Genomic DNA, 23,236 nt, shown 5'->3' on the forward strand with positions numbered 1-23,236 from the left:
ATTACTTCAGCCGGCGTCTTGTGTGAGCAATGCAGTTGTAGGAAGCTCGAGCTTTGTCTGCCATTCCCTAACCAAACAGCAAAGCAAGTATTTACCCAATTACATGGTAGAGTTATTTTGTACTGAGCAAAACCCACAACAGCAAAACTATTTCAACACAGGCATGTGAGCCTAGGGAAAAATCTGTGTTACATTAAGCGCTGCTGCAGGATTTGTCCTTTCCCATGTCGGCCTCAGCAGCAAAGCAGCAGTTTGGTGCACAAAGAAGGTTCCCAGAGGCTGCAGGTCCAAAGCAGGACCATCAGGTTCCACAGTGGTGAAGTCTTAGCCTGATTAAGTGACTCCTCTCATGCCCAAGCCCATCACTGGCCACAGATGAACTCCACAAAGGGATGAGTCCAGAGGAGGCCACGGAGATGCTGCGAGGGCTGGAGCACCTCTGCTCTGGAGACCTCAGGCTGAGAGAGTTGGGCTGGTTCAGCCTGGAGAAGAGAAGGCTGCGGGGAGACCTTAGAGCCCCTTCCAGTCCCTGCAGGGGCTCCAGGAAAGCTGGAGAGGGGCTGGTGCCAAGGGCAGGGAGTGCCAGGCCAAGGGGAATGGCCTGAAGCTGCAGGAGGGGAGATGGAGATGGGATGTGAGGCAGAAATCCTTCCCTGTGAGGGTGCTGAGGCCCTGGCCCAGGGTGCCCAGAGAAGCTGTGGCTGCCCCTGGCTCCCTGGCAGTGTTCAAGGCCAGGTTGGATGGGGCTTTGGGCAAGCTGGGCTAGTGGAGGGTGTCCCTGCCCATGGCAGGGGTGGCACTGGGTGGGCTGGGAGGTCCCTTCAACCCAAACCAGGCTGGGATTCTGGGATTCTCTGATCCCCCAGCCATGCCCCTTGCCACCAGTGTGACTCCCTCATGCTGCTCCACCCTTAAAACCCGTAGGAGCCACAATCAGGACATGCACAGAGGTGGAAAGCAGCAGGGGTAGACACCTTGGTAGCAAGAAACAGCAGCAGCCAGAATGCTCTCCCTCTGCTCCCTGTAACCACCCAGGAGAAGACAACATGTTTAAGCTGCACAGGAGCATCAAGTCAAGCTTTCAGAGGAGCCTTGGTGGGGACACCTCATTACCATGCTGGTACTCTGTTTGGGCAAGTATTTCTGCACACCCTCATAGGTGAAAGCAAATACAAACCAAACACCCCCCTGTAGCTGCTGGGAGCCAGAGCAGCCAACGCAGAGCGTCCAATTTCACAGGTCATGGCCAGCTGGGAGGTATTTCCTATAGCTGGAAGTCAGAATACTGCTGTGACTCTGAAGCAGAGCTTTGTCCTCCCCAGTGCCTCCCATCTCAGGGAATCCGCCTCCAGTCACAGCCGTTATTCACGTCCCGGTGCCAGGCAGCACCGGGGAGGACAGAAGGATGCACAGGAAAAGGGAAGAGAAGCAGGGAGCTCCTGCCGAGGTCAAGATCAGAAAGTCCATCTTCATGCTGGGGTGGACATCAGAACCCAGGAACCTGCACTGGTGAGCACTGGTCATCTGGAAAAGGGACACCAGTGAGGTGGCAACATTTACTGAAAACATCAGTTATGGAAGGGTAGAAATGAGGACAGAACACTGCAGGTTTGTCCTCAGCCAAGCAGCCGGGCAGAGCCTGGGCAGTATCCGGAGCAAGGCACACAGCACACTGCCCGCCCCACACGTACCTGGCAGACTCTCACTTGCTTCCACCCAGGAAGGTGCCGCATTTCTTGGATGCCAAGCTCTGATCCGCCCATCTCACGGGACGGGGGGAAGGCTGGGAAAGCCAGGAAGGTGCTCAGGGTGGGGATGGCCACAGGCCCAGAGGAGCTGCATAACTCAGGCCAAGCCTCCTTCAGCCTGGACGAGCAGCAGCCCCGAGGAGACACCACACACGGACCCCAGCGCAACAGATGTATTCATAACGCTGATTGAGATGACCTGCTCGCTGCCTCTCCCAATTTAAGACTGGGTAAGCAGGATCAACCCAAGGATGAAGGAGCCACGCTGTGAAGATCCTGCTGCAGGACAGGTCTGCAGAGCAGCTCCCAAACCTCAAAGATCAGCTGCAGACACAGCACCAGCTCAGTACGTCCCCGATCCAAGGAGGGAAGCAAAGCGGGAATGTATTCCCATTCCCAGCCACTGTGCCGGTGCCTGCTGACGGCCCTCGCTGGTTTTAGGGACAACCTCCCTAATCTTGAGGCAGACCACGGCCCTGACAGCAGACCCTCTTATCTAGTGGCCGCCTGCCAGAGGAAAGGGCTGTCCTGCTCCCACCACGGCGCAGGCCGGGCAGCGCAGGAAGCCGGGCGGGCAGAAGACGAGCCCTGGAGCTGGCGCCAAGGAAGGGGCAGGAGCTGGGCTGGAGGGGAACGGGTCTGCTCCTCCCACCAGCCTCACCACGCAGATCGCTGCCCTCAGCCACAAAAACGCCAGGCATCCTACGTTCAACCAAGTCAAGCGCTGGATCCTGAGCAGCCTCTCAAGCTGCCAGGATCCCTATTTTGGGGACTTGCATTGTGTTTGAGACATGCCTCTGTTTCCTCCCCGGCCCCCCGAGGCCCGGAGCAGCGGTACACCATCGTGGCCACATGACTACTGAACACGCAGGACAATCCCACCAACCGCAAGAGTCCCAAGGTCATGAGGATACGAGCAGTGCAGTAAGGACAGTGAAGCCCTCCCCTGGTCCTCAGGGTAAGCTCCTCCTGAGGAAGAGCCACATGAGGTGTGCTCCAAACCCACCTGCACGCACAGCTCCACGCCCATCCACAGCCACTCTTGGCCCTCCAGCCCCGAGGTGCGGACCCAAGACCAGGAGAGGGGCTGCTGGAGATGTCCCACACCAGGACTGCCACCACCTCCAGCAGCTCAGACCCCAGAGCTGGAAGAGGTCACCCACCACACAAGGACAGCACCTCACCATCATCCCAGACCTCAGAGAGCCTGGAGCAAAGCTCCATGCTACAGGACAACACCAAGACATTTCTCCAGAGCCCTCCTGACACCAGAGGTCCCTGCTCTGCCCCAGACAAGACGGAAGGTCTCTAAGTAGGGCAAGGATGAGACTAAAACACACCCCACGAGGAGACAAGCTTGCACTGAATTTCAGCTGGGCAATTCTCAACTTTCACAGGTGTGGTTCCAGCAGTGCAATTAAGCTTAATTTCTGAAGTAACTGTTTTAAAATCGCTCCTTGCTGCAAGTTGGACAAGTACAAGCACCACGAGGTCCACCAGAACCATCCAAACCTTCATGCCAAGCAGCCAAGGTTTAGCAGCATCAAGAGGAAGATGCCATCACCCTGAGCAGGGCACAAGACCTGCCCTGTTTGGGGCCAGTGCACCACAGCCCCATCTCTCCTGCTCCTTTCCTCCCCAGCCAGCTTTTACCCCACATTTCCCCTGCTCCGGACTTTAAGCCTAAACCCAAGATTATCCCACCTCCATTTTAGTTCAAGTCTAAACCCAAGATGATCCCACCTCCATTTAGCCTCCGCTCCTCATATTCCAGAAGATTTTTTTGGCTTCCTCCAGAGGCAGGAGGAAACGCTGAGAAGAGAAAAAGAGCAACTCCCTGCTTGTAACTGGAGCGAGGCCAAAAGCAGCCAAGAACAGCAAGGACAGGATTGTCCTGCTGAGCCCCGCACCAAGCCAAGCACCAGCAGTTCAAAGGAGAGCAACTGCTAAAACCCAGTCTAGCGAGTCGGCCAGCTTCCCCACGAAGACTTAGATCATGAGACAGCTCTCGAAATGAAAAGCCCCTTTCCCAACCCGGAGATCATCCCTTCAGAGGGAACGGGGATGCCAAATTTACTGCTTATTGAGCTGCTGAACATAGGCAGAGATTTTGAGTGCGATTAGGGGAAACACTGAGTTGCACTCGGGAGTTTTCCCAAGCTCCGTCTGAAACGGCACCGGGGTTCATAACTGCAACCGTTAAGGTTTAACAGGATAAGCAACGGAAATCCAGAGGGTGTCGGAGAGATGGATCGCAGATCTCTGGTTGTTCTCACCTGCACAAGCCCCAGCCAGGCTTGCACAAAGCAGTGCAGAAGAGAGATCGAGTATTAGCCACTTCAGACGAGTCTGGTGTCTGGAAGTGTCAGCTAAGGTACAGAGCAAACGAGGTTCTAGCTCCAGAGGGAGCCCAGAGGCTGCTCTCTGAGCAGGAGAGCCTCCTACATGCTGTTCTGGCTGAGCTCGCCCCGCTTTGCAGCGGCCGAAGTGTCTGGGCATTTGGATTAAAGCACAGAGCAGGAAGGGCAGCGCCTTGGCCAGCGATTCACAACCCATCTGTGTCCGCTTCAGGAGCCTGGTGCATCTTGAGGCTTGGCAAGAGGGGTCTCAAGAGGATCTCTCACAGCTGGATCACAGTTGTACTTTAAACTGCGTTATTTTAATCGGCACCAACACTTCAAGCTAGATCTGTCGGTGAGGGGAGCTCAGAAGTCGGGCTATTTTAAGAGCAGTGCCCCTCATACCAGTGCCACACTGGAAGAGACAGCAGTTCGCAGCATGCCAATGCCCAGACGGCAGTGCCGGCACACCAAACCGCACCACCCATCCACGCCACGGCAAGGAACCAGGGCAGCCAGCCTTACCCCAGCCAAGCCCTCCCAGCAACTGAAGGCCAGCCCTCTGATTTCCTCCCCCTCCAGCAGTTCCCCACCATCAGGGCAGTGCCCCAGCCCCATTTGTTCACAAGCACGGCAGATGCTCAGGCAGCTTCTGCTGCATTTCCACCACGAGTCGTGTCTGCTCACGAGCAGCGGCGTGAGCCCAAGGAGCAGGAGCAGAGAAGGCAGCAGCACTCGCCACACCTCCCGGGACTGCCGACTCTGGAAAAAGGTTTTCAGGTCACAGCTCAGACTCCTGCACAGGTACGGAGATCAGAGAAAGGAGCTAAATACACCTCATCACACCCTTGGTGGAACCTTCCGCAGCACGGCTTTGGAGCAAGGTGTGAAGTGACCAGACACTGCGCCAGACAGCGTTAGTTGGAGCTTTATCACAAGGAGTCACAGCTCGCCCGACAAATCTACTGGGGGATCAGGCCAGGGCTGCCACACTGAGTCTCAGAACAGACGAGACCAACGGGTGACAGGCAGCCTACAGGAACGCTCTACAGCTAAAGCAAGCCGTGGGGAAAAGTACAGACCTAGGTTCCACACGCAGCGTAGGGTCTTAGTAGACGTGTGCTTTCATTAGCCTAAAAACCTCCCAGCAAGCTAAAAATACAGATACTGCCTTCGCTCGAGTGGCCTAAATCAGTGAAGTCATGGAAGAACCATTCCTGCAGCAGCAGAGCATCAGACAGGAACACAGGCGAGGGGCTTCTCAAAGCCCAGCGGTTAATTCTGGCATGAACTAGCTGGATATTCGGGATAGCAACGGAAGCTCAAGTGACTTCTGCAAACAAACTCCCGCAAAGCTGTGACTTCAAGCTCAGCCCCTCAATATTTTTTTACATTAAGGCTGGGCACTCACCCTACACCCAGCTTCAGGAAGAACCAGCTCGATTTCAGCTATTTAATAACCACTTGCTTCCCCCAGAAGCTTCTCAGCTTTCCTTTCCCCTCTGCACACACCAGTGCGGAACACAACCCTGCTGCCCAAGTCCTCTGGCGCGGAGCGAAGCATGCTTTGGAGTTACAAGCTCAAGTTTTGGCAGACATTTCCCAACGGTCTGCGGAAGAAGGAATTGCTGGACTGGCCACTATCCCCAGTATTAACTGGCATTTAAAACCACAAAGAATTTAGCACCACAGATCGAGATCAGCTTTACGAGGAAGATCTGGCAACTGCTGAAGCAGCTGCTATAAGAGGCCTCAGACTTCATGCAGAAGCAGCTCAATTCACCCCTGGGAAGAGGCAAATCGAGCCAACATCGGAGATCTAGGGCATATCCAAGCTGGAAAAGTCAGGAATTTTATGCTAACATCTGATGCCACCCACAGATAATTCCTTCGGGAAAACCACGCAAGTACTTTGCACCGGATCACCTGCAGCAGCGCGGCAGCCATCCTACAGATTTGAGATGTTGTAAGAGCTTCTTCGACAGACACCAGCAGGAAAAACCCTCTCTACAGGCAAACAACAACCAGGGCAGCCAAGAAATCCGGCTCCATCCTCCCTCCACCCCTTCTCTTTCCAGGAAGGAGCACACCAGGAACATCCATCCTCGCCCGAGGCTCCCAGGCACAAGACCAACAACTCTCCAGCTCCGGGCCGGTTCCCACAGCCCAGCTCACGGCACCGGCAAGCGCCGAGGAAGCCGCGCAGCCTCAAGGCACAGGCCTCCATCCTGCACCGTCGTATTCCAGCTGGGATAACCTCAAAGGCGTGAGCAACCAGAAGCGAAAGCCGGGGAACACAAGCACCTGGCAGGACTTCCAGGGCTCCAGTTTACCAAGTACAGGCTTTGTCTAAAGCTAGAGTTAGCCCCAAAGCAGGGCTGGGGTTTTCTCCCTAGTCCTAACCAAGCCTACCTTAATGTCCCTTTCGGAGAAGTGCTAAATAAACTCAATTGCCTCGTTTCAGCCCATAATGCCGCTGGCTGAGGGCCAGGCACCTGCCTTCTGGAACAATCCACAGTGCGTAAAAAAAAATGGGAAGAAGAGTTGTTCCTTGCAGCTGGGAACCACTGCGGTACAGCGGATGAATACGCCTATCTCCATAGCCAAATTAACCAGGTTTGACAGCCAAAAAGAGCCACAGGCATCTGCTCCACTCCTGCGGGTCTTGGGGAGCGCCTTGTCCCTCGGGATTATCAGCAACACAGCAGGGAAGTGGAGGGAAAACCTGGAGTGGCCAGGTCTGGGGTCACCAGTACATGAGAGACTGGAACATGTGGGAGCAGGGAAAGGGCTGCGAGGAGGATTTAGGGATCGGGGTATCTATCGCATGAGGAGAAGTGGGATTGTCCAGCCTGGAGGAGGTCGGGGAATCACATCAACATGTACAAGGACCTGGTCGGGGAGGAAAGAAGAATCCAGACTTTTCCCGATGACAGGACACAAGGGAAGGGGCACACACCAGAATACAGCGAATCCCACTCAAATAAAAAAAACAGCCAAGAAGTTTCCTTAGTTCAAGGGTGAACACAGAACAAGTTGCCTGGATAGATGGCAAAGCCTTCACACCCTTGGAGAAACTTAAAACCCAGCAGAAGGCTGGACTGGGCCATCTCCCGAGGTCCCTGCCACCCCCAACCGCCCCGAGGAGCCACAGCCACAGCAGCTGGCTGCTCCTTCTCACACTAAAAGCGCCCGGACAGTGGCACAAAGGTCCCAGATTATGCTGGCCAGTACGACAGCGCTCTGTCTGGCCAGAAGTAAAGAGCATTTCTGGAAAGTCCCATTTTCCAAGGCAAAAAACACCCTGCCAGATTTTCCCCAAAGAGCAGAAAAACATTTTGCAGCAGAAACAAGAGCTAATTCCACTTCTATAACGTATCACATCTTGTCTATGTATTTTAGTTGAGCACGGCTTCCAGCCCTGCAGTCACTGCCTACCGCAAAGAACGGGCAGTTCCTTCCATCTAAAGTTACTCTACAATTATCCGCAGCCCCAGGAGCGAGCGGCTGGAGTTGTTTCTTCCTGAAAGCAGGAGCGTGACGCATCCAGACAACTAATTTCTCTTCCCACCTGTGCTGCTGATCCTGTCACACCACACACAGGTCACCGGACATCACAAGGGGACATCGGTGGTTTTATTTTCCGGGTGTGGGAAGCCTGTCCGGTAACTCCAGAAGAAAAAAGGAATTTAATATTTCTCATTCTGTACAGATTCTGATCACTTCAAACCAGAGTTTCAGCAGGAGACTCTGCTGCCACCTTCTGAGATCACGGTTATTGCAGATACCCCCAATGAAAACGACTAAAAATAGCTTGTTTCCCCCCCACTTATGTCATCAAACCAAGGGAAGGGTTTCTTCTGCAGAGAAGGAGCCACCCCCCCACCCGCTCGGGGAGCGCTGCTCTCAGCAAGCATCCCAGCCGCAGCTCCAGCTTCACCTCCCCCACGTGATGCAAAAATAGGTTTAAACAAGAGAAATTAGAGCAGCCTCTTTGCAGACAACACAGATGAAGCTCACTGGGCCTTGAGGTGCTCACAGCACAGCAGTCCTGTCCATAGTTGACTCAACATATATAAAAATGTAAGTCAGATGCATATGCGTATAGCATTCCTAGTTTAGCACTACAATCAGTAGACAAGACAATCCACCACTGTTACGGAGTGTGTTTTGAGCCGTGTCGTTAAGCAGCTGTCTCATTTGCAGCCTGGGCAGAGAAGCAGAAAGTTAAACCAGCCCCTGACCAGGACATCGGCAGAGCCGTGGGAGCAGACCCGTACCACGGCAGTGCCTAGAAGGCAGCGAGGCCATGGCAAGTTCAAGTTTTAAGTACTCCGAGAAGGAGGTTTATAGCAGGGGAAGCCAGGCCCCAGCCCTCAGAGCAGCCACGCCGATGAGGAGACTCTCAGCTCAGACATGGCCAAGCCTGAAGCCACCACAGGGAGGAGGCGAGGCCTGAGAAACCAAGAAAGGCTTCAGGCACCCCTGGGAGGGCTTCAGGACAAGGCTGACCACAGGCCGCTGAGCGCCCGGCCAGCCACGGCCCCCGGGATGGGGCAGCCCCGGGGGTGTGGGGGGGGACCCTGTCCAAGGGTACAGCGGGGCCCGCTAGCGACCCTCCGCCCCCAGCGCGGCCCCACAGCGGCGAGAGACCGCCAGGGACGGCCCAGGCGCGGCCCGCTCTCACCTTCTTGCCTTTCTTGCCCCCCTCCTCCTCCATGTCTCCGGCAGCGGCGGCCCCGGCCCCCCCTGGGGCATCCCCGCAGCGGCCGTGCTCGCCCGGCCTCGGTGCGCGGCGGGGCCCAGGAGCCCAGCCTCACTGCCCGGCGGCGGCCATGCCCCGCCCGGCTCCGGCTCCTGCTCCCGCTCCCGGTCTCGGCCCGCCCGGAGCCGCCTCAGCACCACCAACAACTTTTCAATCCTGCCGCCATCTTGGGCGGCGGCTTCCCGGCGTGCACCGCGCCCCGCCCTCCGCCAGGAGGACTGACGTCAGTCCTCCCCGGCCGCGCGCGGAGGCGAGCCGCAGCGCGCATGCGCCAGCCCCATCGCCCCGCCCACCCATGTTAGCCAGTGTCCGCTACTGAGAGACCACGCCCACCCACTTGGCCACGCCCACTCTGTGGGCCGGCTCCGCCCCCCGCTCACTGGCCCCCACCCTCTCGGTGGCCTCGTCCCTCAGCGTGGCCCCGCCCACCCCAGCGACCTGCGGGACCGTGAGGGGCGGCCGAGCTCTTTGGCCGGGGCGGTGGCGGGGCGGTGCTGTTCCCGGCCTGGTCCCGAGGCGGCGGGGAGCCCGGCCTGGGCGCAGGGCCCGGGCCTGGACGGCAGCGGCGCTCCCGCGCATGCGGCTGATCCCTCCGGCGCCCCCTCCCGCCAGGTGGCGCTGCCCTGCGGTGTCCCGCGTGGCGTCACGCGCCGGCGCGGCCCTTCCCTCAGCAATGGTGGCGGCAGTGAGGGGAAGGCGGCGCGGCCCGGCCCGGCTTCATCCGCCGGAATCCGCTGCCATCCGCGGCCGGGGCCGCTCCCACGGACCGGGAAAGGAGCGGGGGCGGCTCGGGGCGAGATCCTTCTGCTCCATTGGGCCCCGCCACCGCCGCGCTGAGGTACTGTGGGGTGCGGTGCATGCTGGGAAAGGTAGTCCTCTGTGGGCCGCCGGGGGCCGCCCGGGGCCTTCCCCGGGGGGTGCCGGGGGTCAGCGCACCTCCGAGAGCCGGAGAGGGGGCTCACCGGGCGGGGGGAGAGGGCTGTGTGTCTCCCGGGCCGGGGGGGCCTGCGTGTCCCCGGGGGGGAGCGGGGCTTACTGGGCTGGGGGGGGCTGCGTGTCCCTGAGGGAATTGGGGCTCACCGAGCCGGGGGGGGCTGCGTGTCCTCTGTGGCCCGGCCGTGCCCGGTTCCCCCTGTGTTTCCACACACCCCCCCCCGCCAAATTCAGCAAGCCTTCCAGCGTGGGGGGGCCTGGTGTGGCCCCCGCCATTCCTACAGTGCTTGCCAGAGCAACCCCGGGACGGTTTGAGGCCTCTCCCTGCCCTCCCCAGGGGGAGGTTATAGACATCCCGGACACCCCCAAGCCCAAGGGGCGCTGAGGGGGACCCGGGGGGAGCCCCGCAGCCCTCGGGCAGAGCCCAGCCGGCTGTGCTGCCTCCTCTGGTGCCACTTATGCCGTTCTTTCCCTCTCCGGTTGCAGATTCCTGCTCTGACGATCCGGAGGGACGTAAGAAATCCCCAGGAATGAGGAGGTGGGTTCAACAGGCCTGTCCCGGAGGGATGTGTGTCCCATCCTGGCATTGCAATTAGCTTAAATTGTCTGTAATTAGCTCTACCAAACCTCCTCAGCCACCAAACAGGAGTCTGCCAGGGCTGAAATCCTACCGGAGAGCTGTGGCGTGGGACCGTGCCCACGTTGGTTTGTTTCCCTGCCAATGTAGGGCTCGTTGCGGTGACGCCGTGAGCCACGAGGCTCCGCTCTCCGGCTCTTCCCTTGTCACCCCTCGCTCTGGTTGTACGCTCTCACGGTAACACCTACCACACCCAACACCGGCATCGGCAGATTAAATCTTAACCCTCAGCTTTACCTCGCCGTGACTCTAAATCTTTTCTTCTCCCTTACGATTTTAGGTGAAAATCTGGTAGATCACCCATTTTCAGGAAAAATGGATGGCAGCCTCCCGGAAAAGCTTGCCGTGCTGCTCACTTGCGCGGTAAGGATTTTTTTGTTGGTTCCTGGGCTTTACTGGGAATACTGGTGAGTGCTGGTTTGCCACAATAACCATGAGCAGAGCCCTAAAATTTATATTCTGGTGACACCATGGCGAGGGGTTGCCAGCAGAGTCCCCGGGGAACACTGGAGGACTCCGCCGGCAACCCCTCACCACACAGCACAGTTCCCCACCTCGTTAGCACCGTAAAGCTCGTTGTCTTAATGACTCCCCCCCCTTTTTTTTCCAGCTGGATACCGACGTAGGGGTCCCCTCTCCGACAATCCTCACCTTGGCTTGTTCTTCCCAGAGCTTCGAGTTATACCGGGGTTTAACTGGGGATACTGGGATGATAACGATAACCGGCGTTTTAATAAATAACTGATTTCTTGCTGGGTTTTTGGCATGGTGTGGTAATAGGGGAAAGGGACACACGGTGACGGGGACACCATGATGTTCCCGTGGGGCTCGGCGGCCCCCAGTGACTATCACCGCAGCATCCTGTTGTTCCCACTGGATGCAACCGGGTACCGAAACGGCACCGGAGGGAAGTGGCACCCCATAACCGCAACCGAGGGATGGGCGCAGTGGCTTGAGGTGACGCAGCCCTGCGGCATCTGCCCCACACGTCGTCTCCTCCCTGCGGGGTGTGGGGACGCCCCCCACCCTTCACCGTGAGGCTGGGTGCCGCCACGGTGATGGTCAAGGTCAGGGCCAAGTCCCCACCCCACATGTTTGGCTCTCCCCAGCCCCACAGCCATCCGACTGTCACCCCAGGGGAGGTGACGATGACACTGGGTCCTCCCCGTCCGCGCCTGCGCCGCTACCTCGGCGATCGTTGGTGGTGCAGGAAGCCAGCGCGGCTGAGGGGGGGAAGTGGGTACCCGGCGGGTGCGGCATGGCGGAGCTGGAGGGTCCGGAATTCGGCAAAGCCGACTTCGTCCTGCTGGACGAGGTGACCATGGAGCAGTTCCTGGAGAACCTGCGCCTGCGGTATGGGGAGATGCCGGGGGGGCGGGTGGGTGAGGCCAGGGGCACCCCAAGGCGTCGTCCCGGTACCCCCGGGGCTCAGCCAGGCGCCGGTGTTTCCCGGCGCAGATAATGCACCACGCGATCCCACGGCATTGCTTGCACGGCAGCTGGGACGTGGGCCCTAGCGTCACGGTGATGGGGGACACCGGGAACCCCGAGTCCCACCGGGGATGCGGAAGCGCCCAGTACCAAGCCCCAGCTCCGCAGGAAGCATCCGGGCAGCGCCCTGCTGCCCGCGGGGGGGAAACTGAGGAACATCCCCTCGGGAGTGGGTTGGGGGGCTGGCGTGCGTGTGTGTGTGTGGGGAGGGACAACGCACACCCGCGTGTCCCACCCGTGGGGCCCCCCGCATTTCCTGCCTGCTCCCGCGCCTGCAGGTACTGCCGACAGGAAAGAGCTGCTCTCCCGCTGCCCCACGGCGCCGCCCAGCCCCACGGTGCCTGCAGGGTGGCTGCCTCTGCCCCGTAGCGCGGTTTTCGGGAGGCACCGAAGCCCCATGGGGTGGTGCTTCGCCCCAGAGAGAGGCACCCTACCCCACGGGACACCCCCCCAGCCCCACGGCCGCCCCTGTGCGCAGGTTCTCGCAGGGCCGCATCTACACCTACATCGGGGAGGTGGTGGTGGCCGTGAACCCCTACCGGGCGCTGGAGCTGTACGGCCCGACGGCGGTGGAGCGCTACCGCGGCCGCGAGCTCTATGAGCGCCCGCCCCACCTCTTCGCCCTGGCTGACGCCGCTTACAAAGCCATGAAGCGCCGCGCCAAAGATACCTGCATCGTCATCTCGGGTAGGCGGTTGCGGCAGAGTGGCGCCCGTGGGTTGGGGGGCACCCTTGGGTGGGCCCTCTCGCCCACCTCCCGCCTTCCCTGCCAGGCGAGAGCGGGGCGGGCAAGACGGAGGCCAGCAAGTACATCATGCAGTACATTGCCGCCATCACCAACCCCACCCAGCGCGCCGAGGTGGAGAGGTGGGTCTGGCCCCACGGCGCCGGTGGGAGGGACGGGTGCTGGGCAGGGACCCCGTGGATCTGGGAGATCGGAGGTGCCCTGTGCCTGTGGGGTGGTTTTGGGGGGTCCTGGGGTGCACCGTGCCCACAGGGATGGTGTGGGGTGACCTGAGGGGAGTCCTGGGGTGCCCCATGGGGATGGTGTGGGGTGACCCGGGGTGCCCCATGCCCATGGGGATGGTGGGGGGGGGCTGGAGGGGTCCTGGGGTGCCCCATGCCCACAGGGCTGGGGGAGGCTGGGAGGCCCCCATGGCCATACGGGTGCAGGGGGGCCGGGGGGGCCGCATCCTGTGTGCATGAGTGAGGCTGCAGCCCTGCGGTGCTGTGCTGCGGTGCCGTGCCATGCTGCGCAGGGTGAAGAACGTGCTGCTGAAGTCCAACTGCGTCCTGGAGGCCTTCGGCAACGCCAAAACCAACCGCAACGACAACTCCAGCCGCTTCGGCAAGTACATGGACATCAACTTCGACTTCAAGGGCGACCCCACTGGTGGCCACATCCACAACTACCTCCTGGAGAAGGTGCGGGGGGTGCCGCGGGTGGGCACGGCCGGTGGGTGCTGGTCCCACGTGGGCATCACCCAGCACCCACCCCCTGCTCCCTCTTCCAGTCCCGAGTCCTCCAGCAGCAGTCGGGGGAGAGGAACTTCCACGCCTTCTACCAGGCGAGCGGGGATGGGGTGGGGACAGGATGGATGGGATGAGATGGGATGGGTGGGATGGGGACAGGATGGGTGGGATGGGGATAGGTGGGATGGGGACAGGATGGATGGGATGAGATGGGTGGGGTGGGGACAGGATGGATGGGATGGGTGGAATCGATGGGATGGGTGGGATGGGGACAGGATGGATGGGGTGGGATGGGATGGGACAGGATGGATAGGATGGATGGGATCTACAGGATAAGATGGGGATGGGATGGTTGGGATGGGATGGATGGGATTTATGGGATGGGATGAGAAGGATGGGATAGATGGGATCTATGGAATGAGATATGGATGGGATGAGTAGGTTGGGGTGGGATGGATTGGATCGATGGGGTGGGATGGAAGGGTTTGATGGGATGGGGACAGGATGGGGCAGATGGGATGGATGGGATGCGGACAAGATGGATGGGATGGATGGGATCTACAGGATGAGATGGGAATGGGATGGGGTGGGATGGGACAGACGGGATCTACGGGATGAGAAGGTTGGGATGGGATGGATGAGATGGGGTGGGTGGGATCTACAGGATGGGATGGGTGAGTTTGATAGGATGGGGACAGGATGGGGTAAAAAGGTTGGGAGGGGAGCGATGGGACGGATGGGAGCGATGGGACGGATGGGAGCGATGGGACGGATGGGATGGATGGGCTGGGTTATGGGATGGATGGGAGCGATGGGATGGATGGGTTGGGTTATGGGATGGATGGGAGCGATGGGATGGATGGGCTGGGTTATGGGATGGATGGGAGCGATGGGATGGGTTATGGGATGGATGGGATGGATGGGTTGGGTTATGGGATGGATGGGATGGATGGGCTGGGTTATGGGATGGATGGGTTGGGTTATGGGATGGATGGGACAGTTGGGCTGAAAGGGACAGCGATGAATGGGACAGGATGAGAGGACGGGTCAGGCTGGACGGGACGGGGACAGGACGGGATGTGACAGGGCAGGGGGACGCAGAATGGCACGGGCTGGGGGGGGCACCGCCCCGGGGTGCTGACACCCCCCTTGCCCCCCGCCCACAGCTGCTGCTGGGAGCCCCGGCGGCACTGCTGGCCTCGCTGCACCTCTGCCGGGACCCCTGCGCCTACCGCTACACCCAGGAGGGCGCCCAGGGCAGCGTGAGTGGGGCAGGGGCGGGCAGGGGGTGGGCAGGGGGTGGGCAGGGGCAGGCAGGGGGGTCCCGGCGCCTCACCCCCCCCCTCACCCCGCCCCAGGCCTGCGGGGACGACGCGGCCGGCTACCAGGCGGTGGAGGAGGCGATGGCCGTGATCGGCTTCTCCCCGGAGGAGATGGGCTCCGTGCGCCGGATCCTGGCCGCCATCCTGCTCCTGGTGAGACCCCCACCAGTACAGCCCCATGCTACCCAGTACAGACCAGTTCAAACCAGTACACCCCGCCCAATGCACCAGTACAGCCCCCACACACTGGTACGATCCTGGGCGGACCAGTATGGCTCTCCCACACACCAGTACAGCCCCAGGCAGACCAGTATGGCCCCTGTGCACCAGTACAGCCCCAGGCAGACCAGTATGGTCCTGGGCAAACCAGTGTGGCCCCATGCAAAGAAGCACGGACCCACGCTACCCAGTACAGGCCAGTGCAAACAAGTAAAGACCAGTTCAAACCAGTACAGCCCCGCAGAAACCAGTGCAGCGCTATGCAGTGCAGTACAGCCCAGTGCAAACCAGCATAAACCAGCACACCCCAATGCAAACCAGTACAGACCAACACAAACCAGCATAACCAGCACAGGCTGATGCAAACCAGTATAGCCCAATGCAAAGCAGCTCAGCCCAATTTAAACCGGTATGGCCCAGTATGGCCCAGTACAGCCCAGCTCAGCCCAGTGCAAACCAGTACAGCCCAGCACAGCCCAATACAAACCAGTACAGCCCTGTATGGCCCAGCCTGGCCCATGGTGCGGGAGGAGCCAGTGCTGGGACACCCCAGCCCCTTTCCGGGGGCTCCTGGGTGTCCCCCCACGTTCATCCACCAACATGGCGTGGTGGGGTCGCCCCAGGGCAACGTCACGTTCGTGGCGGAGGACGAGACGGCGGCGGTGGAGGACGCAGCGCAGCTCTCGGCGCTGGCCGAGCTGACGGCCACGGCGCCCGGCAGCCTGCGCCAGGCGCTCCTGACCCGCACCGTGGCAGCCGGCGGCGGGGAGCTGATCGAGAAGGGCCACAGCCCCAAGGAGGCCGCCTACGCCCGGGACGCCTGCGCCAAGGTAGGGAGGGGATGTGAGGTGACGGGTACCCCCCCAGCACCCTTGGGTGCCCACCACCCTGGTGTCCCCAGGCCATCTACGAGCGGCTTTTCTGCTGGATCGTGGGGCGCATCAACGCCGGCATCGCTGCCCGCAGCTACGATGCCCGTCTGCACGGTAAGAGCACCGTCATCGGCGTCCTCGACATCTACGGCTTCGAGATCTTTGACACCAACAGGTGACCTGGGGTGGGGTGGGGGGGACACATGGAGACATGGGACGTGGAGGGGGGATTGGGGACGGGAAGGATGTGTGGAGGGGACAGGGGGACATCTTGGGGGGACACCTGGAGGGGACAGGGGTTGGGGGGATGCATGGGGTGAACAGGGGCCCAGGAGGGACACGTGGAGGGGACAGGACCTGGGAGGGATGGGACCATGAGGGACACGTGGATGTGACAGGGCCAGGAGGGACATGTGGAGGGGACAGGGCTTGCGGGGGGACATGGAGGGTCAAGACCATGAGGGACACAAGGAGGGACAGGACTGGGAAGGACCCACGGAGGGGTTGGGGCTTGTGATGGGCACGTAGCAGGGGGAGGACGCCCAAGGGACACGTGGAGGGACAGGAGCAGGAGGTCCCAGCAGGGCCGTGTGGCTCGGGGGGGTGCAGGGGACGTGTCCTGACCCCCTGCCCGCAGCTTCGAGCAGTTCTGCATCAACTACTGCAACGAGAAGCTGCAGCAGCTCTTCATCGAGCTGATCCTGCGGCAGGAGCAGGCCGAGTACCAGCGGGAGGGCATCGCCTGGCAGAGCGTGAGGGGACGGGGGACACGGGGGGACGCGGGTGTGATGGGGGGGGACGTGGGTGGCATCACCCGGCAGAGCATGAGGGGCTCGGGGGGACAGGGGGACGTGGGTGGCATCACCTGGCAGAGCATGGGGGGCTCGGGGGGACAGGGGGACGTGGGTGGCATCACCTGGCAGAGCATGAGGGGCTCGGGGGGACAGGGGGACGTGGGTGGCATCACCTGGCAGAGCATGAGGGGCTCGGGGGGACAGGGGGACGTGGGTGGCATCACCTGGCAGAGCATGGGGGGCTCGGGGGGACAGGGGGACGTGGGTGGCATCACCTGGCAGAGCATGGGGGGCTCGGGGGGACAGGGGGACGTGGGTGGCATCACCTGGCAGAGCATGAGGGGCTCGGGGACGGACGGACATGGGGGGTGTCGTCTGTCAGAGCACAAAGGGCGCAGGGGGACAAGGAGGGGGGAAGTGGGGACATCGCCTGGCAGAGGGTGAGCAGCTTGGGGGGACCTGGGGGGGGGGACAGGGGGGCATCGCCTGGCAAAGCATGATGGGGAGATGGCTGCCGTCACCTGGCAGGGCAAGATTTGGGGTGTGTGCGGGCAAATCGGGGGGGCAATTCAGAGTGCCCACCCCCCCGCATCCCCCTCAGATCGAGTACTTCAGCAACGAGCCCATCGTGGAGCTGGTGGAGCAGCCCCACCGCGGCATCCTGGCGCTGCTGGACGAGGCCTGCCTGGCCGTGGGGACCGTCACCGACCCCCTCTTCCTCGCCTCCATGGACACCCGCCTCGGCCGCCACCCCCACTACACCAGTCGCAAGGTGCTTCTGGGAGGGTTCGGGGGGAGCAGAGGGGTCCACGGGCTGGGGGTTGACACCCCCCTGCTCCCCAGCTCTGCCCCACAGACAAGACCATGGAGTTCAACCGGGATTTTCGCATCAAGCACTACGCTGGAGATGTCACGTGAGGGGGGCGTTGGGAGGGCGTGGGGGGCCCACGGTGGGCTGTGGGTGTCATCGGGGTGGCCATGGGGCTGTGGGGCACCATGGAGGACTTTGGGAGAGCAGGGGGGCCATGGGGGGCCACTTGGGACCATGGGGCTGTAGGGGCTCTTGGGGCTCCAGGGTTGACCGTGGGGCCTTGGAGATCCATGGGGGACCATGTGGGAGCATGGAGGGGGGTCTTGAGGGACTATGGGAGGTGGTTTGGGGTCATGGGGGCCCATCAGGCTGTGGGGATCATGGGGAACCTTGGGGGACTGGCGGGGCATCAGTTGGGGCCATGGTGGTGTGGGTGGCCATCAAGGACCATGAACATCCATGGGTGGCAATGGGTTTCCAGTGGGGCCACGGAGAACTGTGAGGGGCCGTGAGGGACCGTGGGGGGTCATGGGGGGCCACTTGGGACTGCAGGGCTATATAGGGGCTCTTGGGGGTCTGTGGTCAACCGTGGGGCCTTGGAGAACCATGGGGGGGCATGGGAGGGCATGGGACGGTGGGGGGTCTTGAGGGACTGTGGGAGGTGATTTGGGGTTATGGGGGACCATCGGGCTGTGGGGAACCATGGGGGACTGGCCGGGGGTCAGCTGTGGGTGGCCACTGGGGACTATGGACATCACGAGTGGCTGTGGAGTTGTGGGGGGCCATGGGGGACCGTGGGTGGCCTTGGGGCCATGAGGAACCTTGGGAGGGCGTGAGGGCCATGGGGCCTTGGGGCACAGTGGGTAGCCTTGGTTGGCCATGGGGCTTTGAGGAACCGTGGGGGATTGCATGGAGCCGTTGAGGACCATGGGAGACCATCTGGGGGACCACTGAGGTCGTGGGGTCTGGGATGTCCCCAGAGGCCACGTGCAGCAGGACGGGCTGTGTGGGACATGCCATGGCATACCCTGGGGACTCTGTGTCCATCAGCACTGAACCCCACAGTCCTCTGGTCTCCATGGGTGCCCCCAGAGACACCCCCAAGGCCACATGTCACCTCTGCATGGAGCAGGAAGGGCTGTCTGGACACCAGGGTCCTGCAGGGTGCAGCTCCCCCCCACCCAACACCCTAGGGTGGCTGGAGGAGCCCCACAACGTGGTGTCCCCCTCCCTCAGGTACTCGGTGGAGGGTTTCCTGGACAAGAACAAGGACACGCTCTTCCAGGACTTCAAACGTCTCTTCTACAACAGGTTGGGGACACAGGGGACACAGCTGGGGGGCTGGTGGCATAGCCATGGGACGGGAGCGGGGTACCCGGTGCTGCCAGACCCACACTGACGCTGTCCCCAGCGCGGACCCCGTGCTGCAAGCCATGTGGCCTGACGGCGAGCAGAGCATCACCGAGGTCACCAAGCGCCCGCTGACCACCGGCACGCTCTTCAAGAACTCCATCGTGGCCCTGGTGGAGAACCTCGCCTCCAAGGTAGGGGACCGGGGACAGCCGGGCACGTCCCTTGTGCCAGCCTGGCATGTCCCTGCACCAACTTGACATGTCCCCATGGCAGCTGCACAGGTCCCCAACCCACCTTGGTATGTCCCCATGGCAGCTGGGCATGGCCTCAAGCCACACGGGCATGGCCTCGAGCCAGCCTGGCATGTCCCCGGGCCACCGAGCCCTCCTGTCCCCATGCCACCCATGCCCAGTACACTCCCACCCTGCATGCCCAGACCCCCCCAGAGCCCCCCAGCCCAGGACACCCATGGGCTCAGTGCCACCACGGTGCCATCCCCCCGTGTCCCCGCAGGAGCCCTACTACGTGCGCTGCATCAAACCCAACGACCAGAAGTCGCCGACGCTCTTCGATGAGGAGCGCTGCCGGCACCAGGTCTCCTACCTGGGGCTGCTGGAGAACGTCCGGGTGCGCCGCGCTGGCTTCGCCTACCGCCAGCCCTACGACCGCTTCCTCCTGCGGTACGGCCCGCGCCCCCCGGGACTTCTGGTCCCCCCCGCGCCCCCTCACCTCGCTCTGCCCCCCAGGTACAAGATGACCTGTGAGTACACGTGGCCCAACCACCTGATGGCCACTGACCGGGAGGCCACACAAGCCCTCCTGGAGCAGCACGGCTTCCAGGAGGATGTGGCTTACGGCCACACCAAGGTCTTCATCCGCACGCCCCGCACCCTCTTCTGCCTCGAGCAGGAGCGGGCGCAGCTCATCCCCATCATCGTCCTGCTGCTGCAGAAGGTGGGCACGTGCGGCACGAGCTGTCTGGGTCTCAGCTCCATGGGGTGACACGGGGTTGGGGGGACACCCCGGTGCCCGGGTGCCCTGCCAGCACTGGTGGGCTCGGGGGGGGGCAGCAGGCTGCCCTGTGCCCGGGGCTGGGCACGGTGTGGGGCAGGGTGTGGGGCAGGGCATGGAGCATGGTGTGGGACAGGGTGTGGGGCAGAGAACAGGGCGCCATGTGGGACCCCATGTGGGGCAGGCCGTGGGGCAGGAACAGGGCAGAGCACGGGGCAGGGCATGGGCTGCACCGGGGAGTTCTTGCAGGGGGGAGCAGCATTTTGGGGGCCTCCTCAAGCCGCGGTGCCAGGGTGCGGTGCCGGGCGCCCCCCCGGTGCCACAGCCACGTTCCTGGGGTGGGGGGGATCTATGGGGCAGCGCCCGCCCTGACCGCTGGCGTTCGGCAGGCCTGGCGCGGCGCCTTGGCACGCCGGCGCTGCCGTTACCTACGCGCCGCCTACACCATCATGGCTTACTACAAACGGCACAAGGTGAAGATGTACCTGCGGGAGCTGCTGCAGCGCTTCCAGGCTGTCCGTACCCTTCCCGATTTCGGCAAGAGCGTGGTTTGGCCGGAGCCGCCGGCGGTGCTGGCGCGCTTCCAGGACGCCAGCCAGCGTCTCTTCCGCAGGTACCGTCCTGGATCCCGCACCGCTCCTGCGTCGGGACGGGGACGTGCGATGGGGATGTGGGACGGGGACGCAGGAGGGGGGGACGTGACCACGCCGTGTGTGTCGTCTCCCCCCGCCGCAGGTGGCGAGCGCGGCAGATCATCAAGAACATCCCCCCGTCGGACATGGGGCAGATCCAGGCCAAGGTGGCCGCCATGGAGGTGCTGGCGGGGCTGCGGAAGGAGTGGGGCTGCCAGCGCTCCTGGGCGCGGGATTACCTCTCCTCGGTAAGGGCTGGTGGCGGGTTTGGGGGTGCCCCGTGGCGCACCGTGGGGTGTCCCCCCTGCCCCACACCTGGGGTGCCACCCCCGCCCCACGCCACGGCTCCCCACAGCCCAGCGAGAACCCGGGGCTGGCGCTGCCTTTCGCCCGCCGCCTCCAGATCCTCAAGGACAAGGTGCATTTCGGCTCCGTCCTCTTCTCCTGCCACATCCGCAAGGTGAGGAAGAGCAGGGGGTTGTCCTGCCCGGCCACCACGTCTGTGTGTGTGTCCCCACCCCGGCGTGTCCCCTCACCTCACCCTGTCCCTCAGATCAACCGCTTCGGCAAGAGCCGGGACCGCGCCATCCTCGTGACGGACCAGCACCTCTACAAGCTGGACCCCCGGCAGCAGTACCGGGTGATGCGGGAGCTGCCCCTCAGCACCGTGAGTGTCCCCAACCCCACCAGTGTCCCCAGAGTATGGCAGGGGGGAACACGACAAAGCCACACCCTACACCCTGTCCTGGCTCTCCTGCTCCCACCCAGAGGCTGGAGACCCCTCTCTGGTCCCCGTGGCCACGCACCGGGGCTGTTGGTGTTGGCACGGTGAAGTCCCCAGCACGCAGGCCATGGTGCCGCGGCCCTGAGCCACCTGTGGCCGCGGCGGTGACACCCAGAGGTCCCTGCAGGTGACAGGGCTGAGTGTGACGAGCTGCCAGGCGCAGCTGGTGGTCTTCCACACCCGGAGCCAGGAGGACCTGGCCGTGTGTCTGCACAAGATGCAGCCGGCGGGGGACAACCGGGTGGGCGAGCTGGTGGGCGTCCTCCTGGAGCACTGCCGAGCGTGAGTTGGGGAGCTCAGGGGTTGGGGGGGGGTTCATGGCACCCCCTGAGCCCGCCCCGTTGATGCCAAGATGTTGTAGGACCAAGCGGGAGCTGCAGGTCCGTGTCTCCGACTGCATCCAGCTGAGCCTACGCGGGCGCCGGCGGCTGGTGACAGTGGAGACTCGACCGGACGTGGCCACCCCTGATTTTGGCAAGAACCGCGATGGTTTCGTGCTTTACTGGCCTGGGAGATGAGGGGGGGGGGGGCACAGCTGCTCTGACGCCCCCCCGGCCGCATCCTGCCTGCCCCCACCCTGCCCCACCGGCCCCTGCTCAGGACCCCGCAGCAGCCCCGTGACCCCCGCCCACGCGTCCCCCCGCCCCCCCCAGGATGATGCCAAAGCCTCTGCGCGCGCTGGGAATAAAGACCTGGATGGGACCCTCACAGCCCCCCCGGCACAGCTGGGACCGTCAGGTCCCCCAGCAGCCCCAGTGCGGGGCTGGAGTCCCCCACACACTCTGCCCCACGGCTTGGGTCTCTGCTAGCTGGGGCGGGGGGGGCACCCAGGTCGGCTGCAGTGGGGTGGAGGTGGGGTGGGATCGATGGGATCAGTTGGGGTGGGATGTGTGGATGGGGTGGGATCTCTAGGATGGGGTGCGCTGGGATCTATGGGGTGGGATGGGATCTGGTGAGATGGACAGGGTGGGATGGGAACAGTGGGGTGGGATGGGATGAATGGATGGATGGGATGGAATCTCTGGATGGGCTGGGATCTATTGGATGGGTGAGATGGATAGATCACAGAACTCCAGACTGGTTTGGGTGGGCAGGGACCTCCCAGCCCACCCAGTGCCACCCCTGCCATGGGCAGGGACACCCTCCACCAGCCCAGCTTGCCCAAAGCCCCATCCAACCTGGCCTTGAACCCTGCCAGGGAGCCAGGGGCAGCCACAGCTTCTCTGGGCACCCTGGGCCAGGGCCTCAGCACTCTAAGAGTAAAGAATTTCTTTCTAACACCTGATCTGAATCGACCCTCCTTCAGCTTCAACCCATTCCCCCTTGTCCTGTCACTACACTCCCTCACCATCTTCCCTGGGTCCCGATGCTCCCATGTCCTCAGTCCCAACGTCCCCGATGTCCCTATGCCCTGGGTCCCAAAGTCCCTGACACTCAGCATCCTCATGTCCCCGTGTCCTGATGTCCCTCTCACCCTGTGTATCAGGTTCCGATGTCCCAGACACCTGGTGTCCCAATGTCCTCGTGTCCCTGACACACAGTGTCCCAGTGTCACTGGGTCCCGATGTCCCCATGTCCTGGTGCTCCTGTGTCCTGGGTCATCCCTGACACTCTCTGTCCTGGTGTCCCTGTGTCCCAGATCCCAGTGTCCCTGACACGCAGTGTCTCCGTGCCCCGATGTCCCCAACACCCAGTGTCCCAAATCGGACGAGGAGGGACGGGAAGGCGGGGGGGGATTTTTCACAGGTGGGAGAAGGTGGCTCCTGTCCCGCTGGTGTTTGGGAAGCGTTTGGTACACGGGAAGCCGCTAACGAGCCAAAGAGCTTGTCCTGTGCCAGAACTCATCAAGTAATTAATGAGGAAACTGCTGCTATTATCCTGATAATAACCATGTTATTAGAACAGACCTGGTGGTGGTCTCGTGCGGGAGGATGGGGCGTCGCTGGGCTCCACTGATGGGGTATGGGGCTGGAACCTGGAATTTAAATACATGGCATGATTTTGGGGGGAAACCACAGGGCTGAGGGAAAAGGGCTAATTAACTGCACCAAT

At 62.0% G+C, this 23,236-nt stretch overlaps 2 protein-coding genes, 1 long non-coding RNA gene and 1 other non-coding gene across 5 annotated transcripts in view; 3 read left to right on the plus strand and 1 right to left on the minus strand.

Moving 5' to 3' along the window:
* The window catches only part of CCM2 (CCM2 scaffold protein), a 39,159-nt gene extending 29,597 nt beyond the window's left edge, over window positions 1-9,562 (minus strand). The window contains exon 1 of one of the 2 annotated variants that reach the window (XM_054815030.1): window positions 9,291-9,562. In XM_054815030.1, the coding sequence (XP_054671005.1) occupies window positions 9,291-9,431 (141 nt within the window). In that variant the 5' untranslated portion in view covers window positions 9,432-9,562. Of the gene's footprint in view, window positions 1-8,774; window positions 9,033-9,290 lie in introns of those variants that run through there. The other variant, XM_054815031.1, reaches the window with a different exon arrangement.
* Window positions 9,551-11,173, plus strand: LOC129202373 (uncharacterized). Its single transcript, XR_008575693.1, has 4 exons — window positions 9,551-9,690; window positions 10,272-10,323; window positions 10,703-10,785; window positions 11,033-11,173. It is a non-coding gene; the product is annotated as an uncharacterized LOC129202373 (long non-coding RNA).
* LOC129203818 (small nucleolar RNA SNORA9) lies at window positions 10,017-10,150 on the plus strand. Its single transcript, XR_008576171.1, has one exon. It is a non-coding gene; the product is annotated as a small nucleolar RNA SNORA9 (small nucleolar RNA).
* A 448-nt stretch (window positions 11,174-11,621) lies between the features above and the next one.
* Window positions 11,622-22,462, plus strand: MYO1G (myosin IG). Its single transcript, XM_054818751.1, has 22 exons — window positions 11,622-11,775; window positions 12,392-12,600; window positions 12,687-12,780; window positions 13,173-13,338; window positions 13,428-13,481; window positions 14,553-14,648; window positions 14,745-14,861; window positions 15,551-15,757; window positions 15,829-15,974; window positions 16,437-16,551; window positions 17,195-17,365; window positions 17,437-17,507; window positions 18,641-18,715; window positions 18,816-18,948; window positions 19,271-19,437; window positions 19,504-19,711; window positions 20,158-20,381; window positions 20,504-20,648; window positions 20,756-20,860; window positions 20,954-21,067; window positions 21,312-21,466; window positions 21,546-22,462. Exons 1-22 carry the CDS (start codon window positions 11,681-11,683, stop codon window positions 21,700-21,702), a joined length of 3,024 nt encoding a protein of 1,007 aa, XP_054674726.1. The 5' UTR covers window positions 11,622-11,680; the 3' UTR covers window positions 21,703-22,462.
* The last annotated feature ends 774 nt before the right edge of the window (window positions 22,463-23,236 follow it).

The sequence above is a fragment of the Grus americana genome, chromosome 2 (genome assembly GCF_028858705.1).
Source record: "Grus americana isolate bGruAme1 chromosome 2, bGruAme1.mat, whole genome shotgun sequence".
NCBI classification, from domain to species: Eukaryota; Metazoa; Chordata; class Aves; order Gruiformes; family Gruidae; genus Grus; species Grus americana.

Bases quoted from the DNA above. Each gene is read 5' to 3' on its own strand.
- MYO1G (XM_054818751.1), top strand. From the start codon at position 11,681: ATGGCGGAGCTGGAGGGTCCGGAATTCGGCAAAGCCGACTTCGTCCTG. The intron at 11,776-12,391 runs GTATGGGGAGAT...CCCTGTGCGCAG, and splicing joins CTGGAGAACCTGCGCCTGCG to GTTCTCGCAGGGCCGCATCT. The intron at 16,552-17,194 runs GTGAGGGGACGG...CATCCCCCTCAG, and splicing joins AGGGCATCGCCTGGCAGAGC to ATCGAGTACTTCAGCAACGA.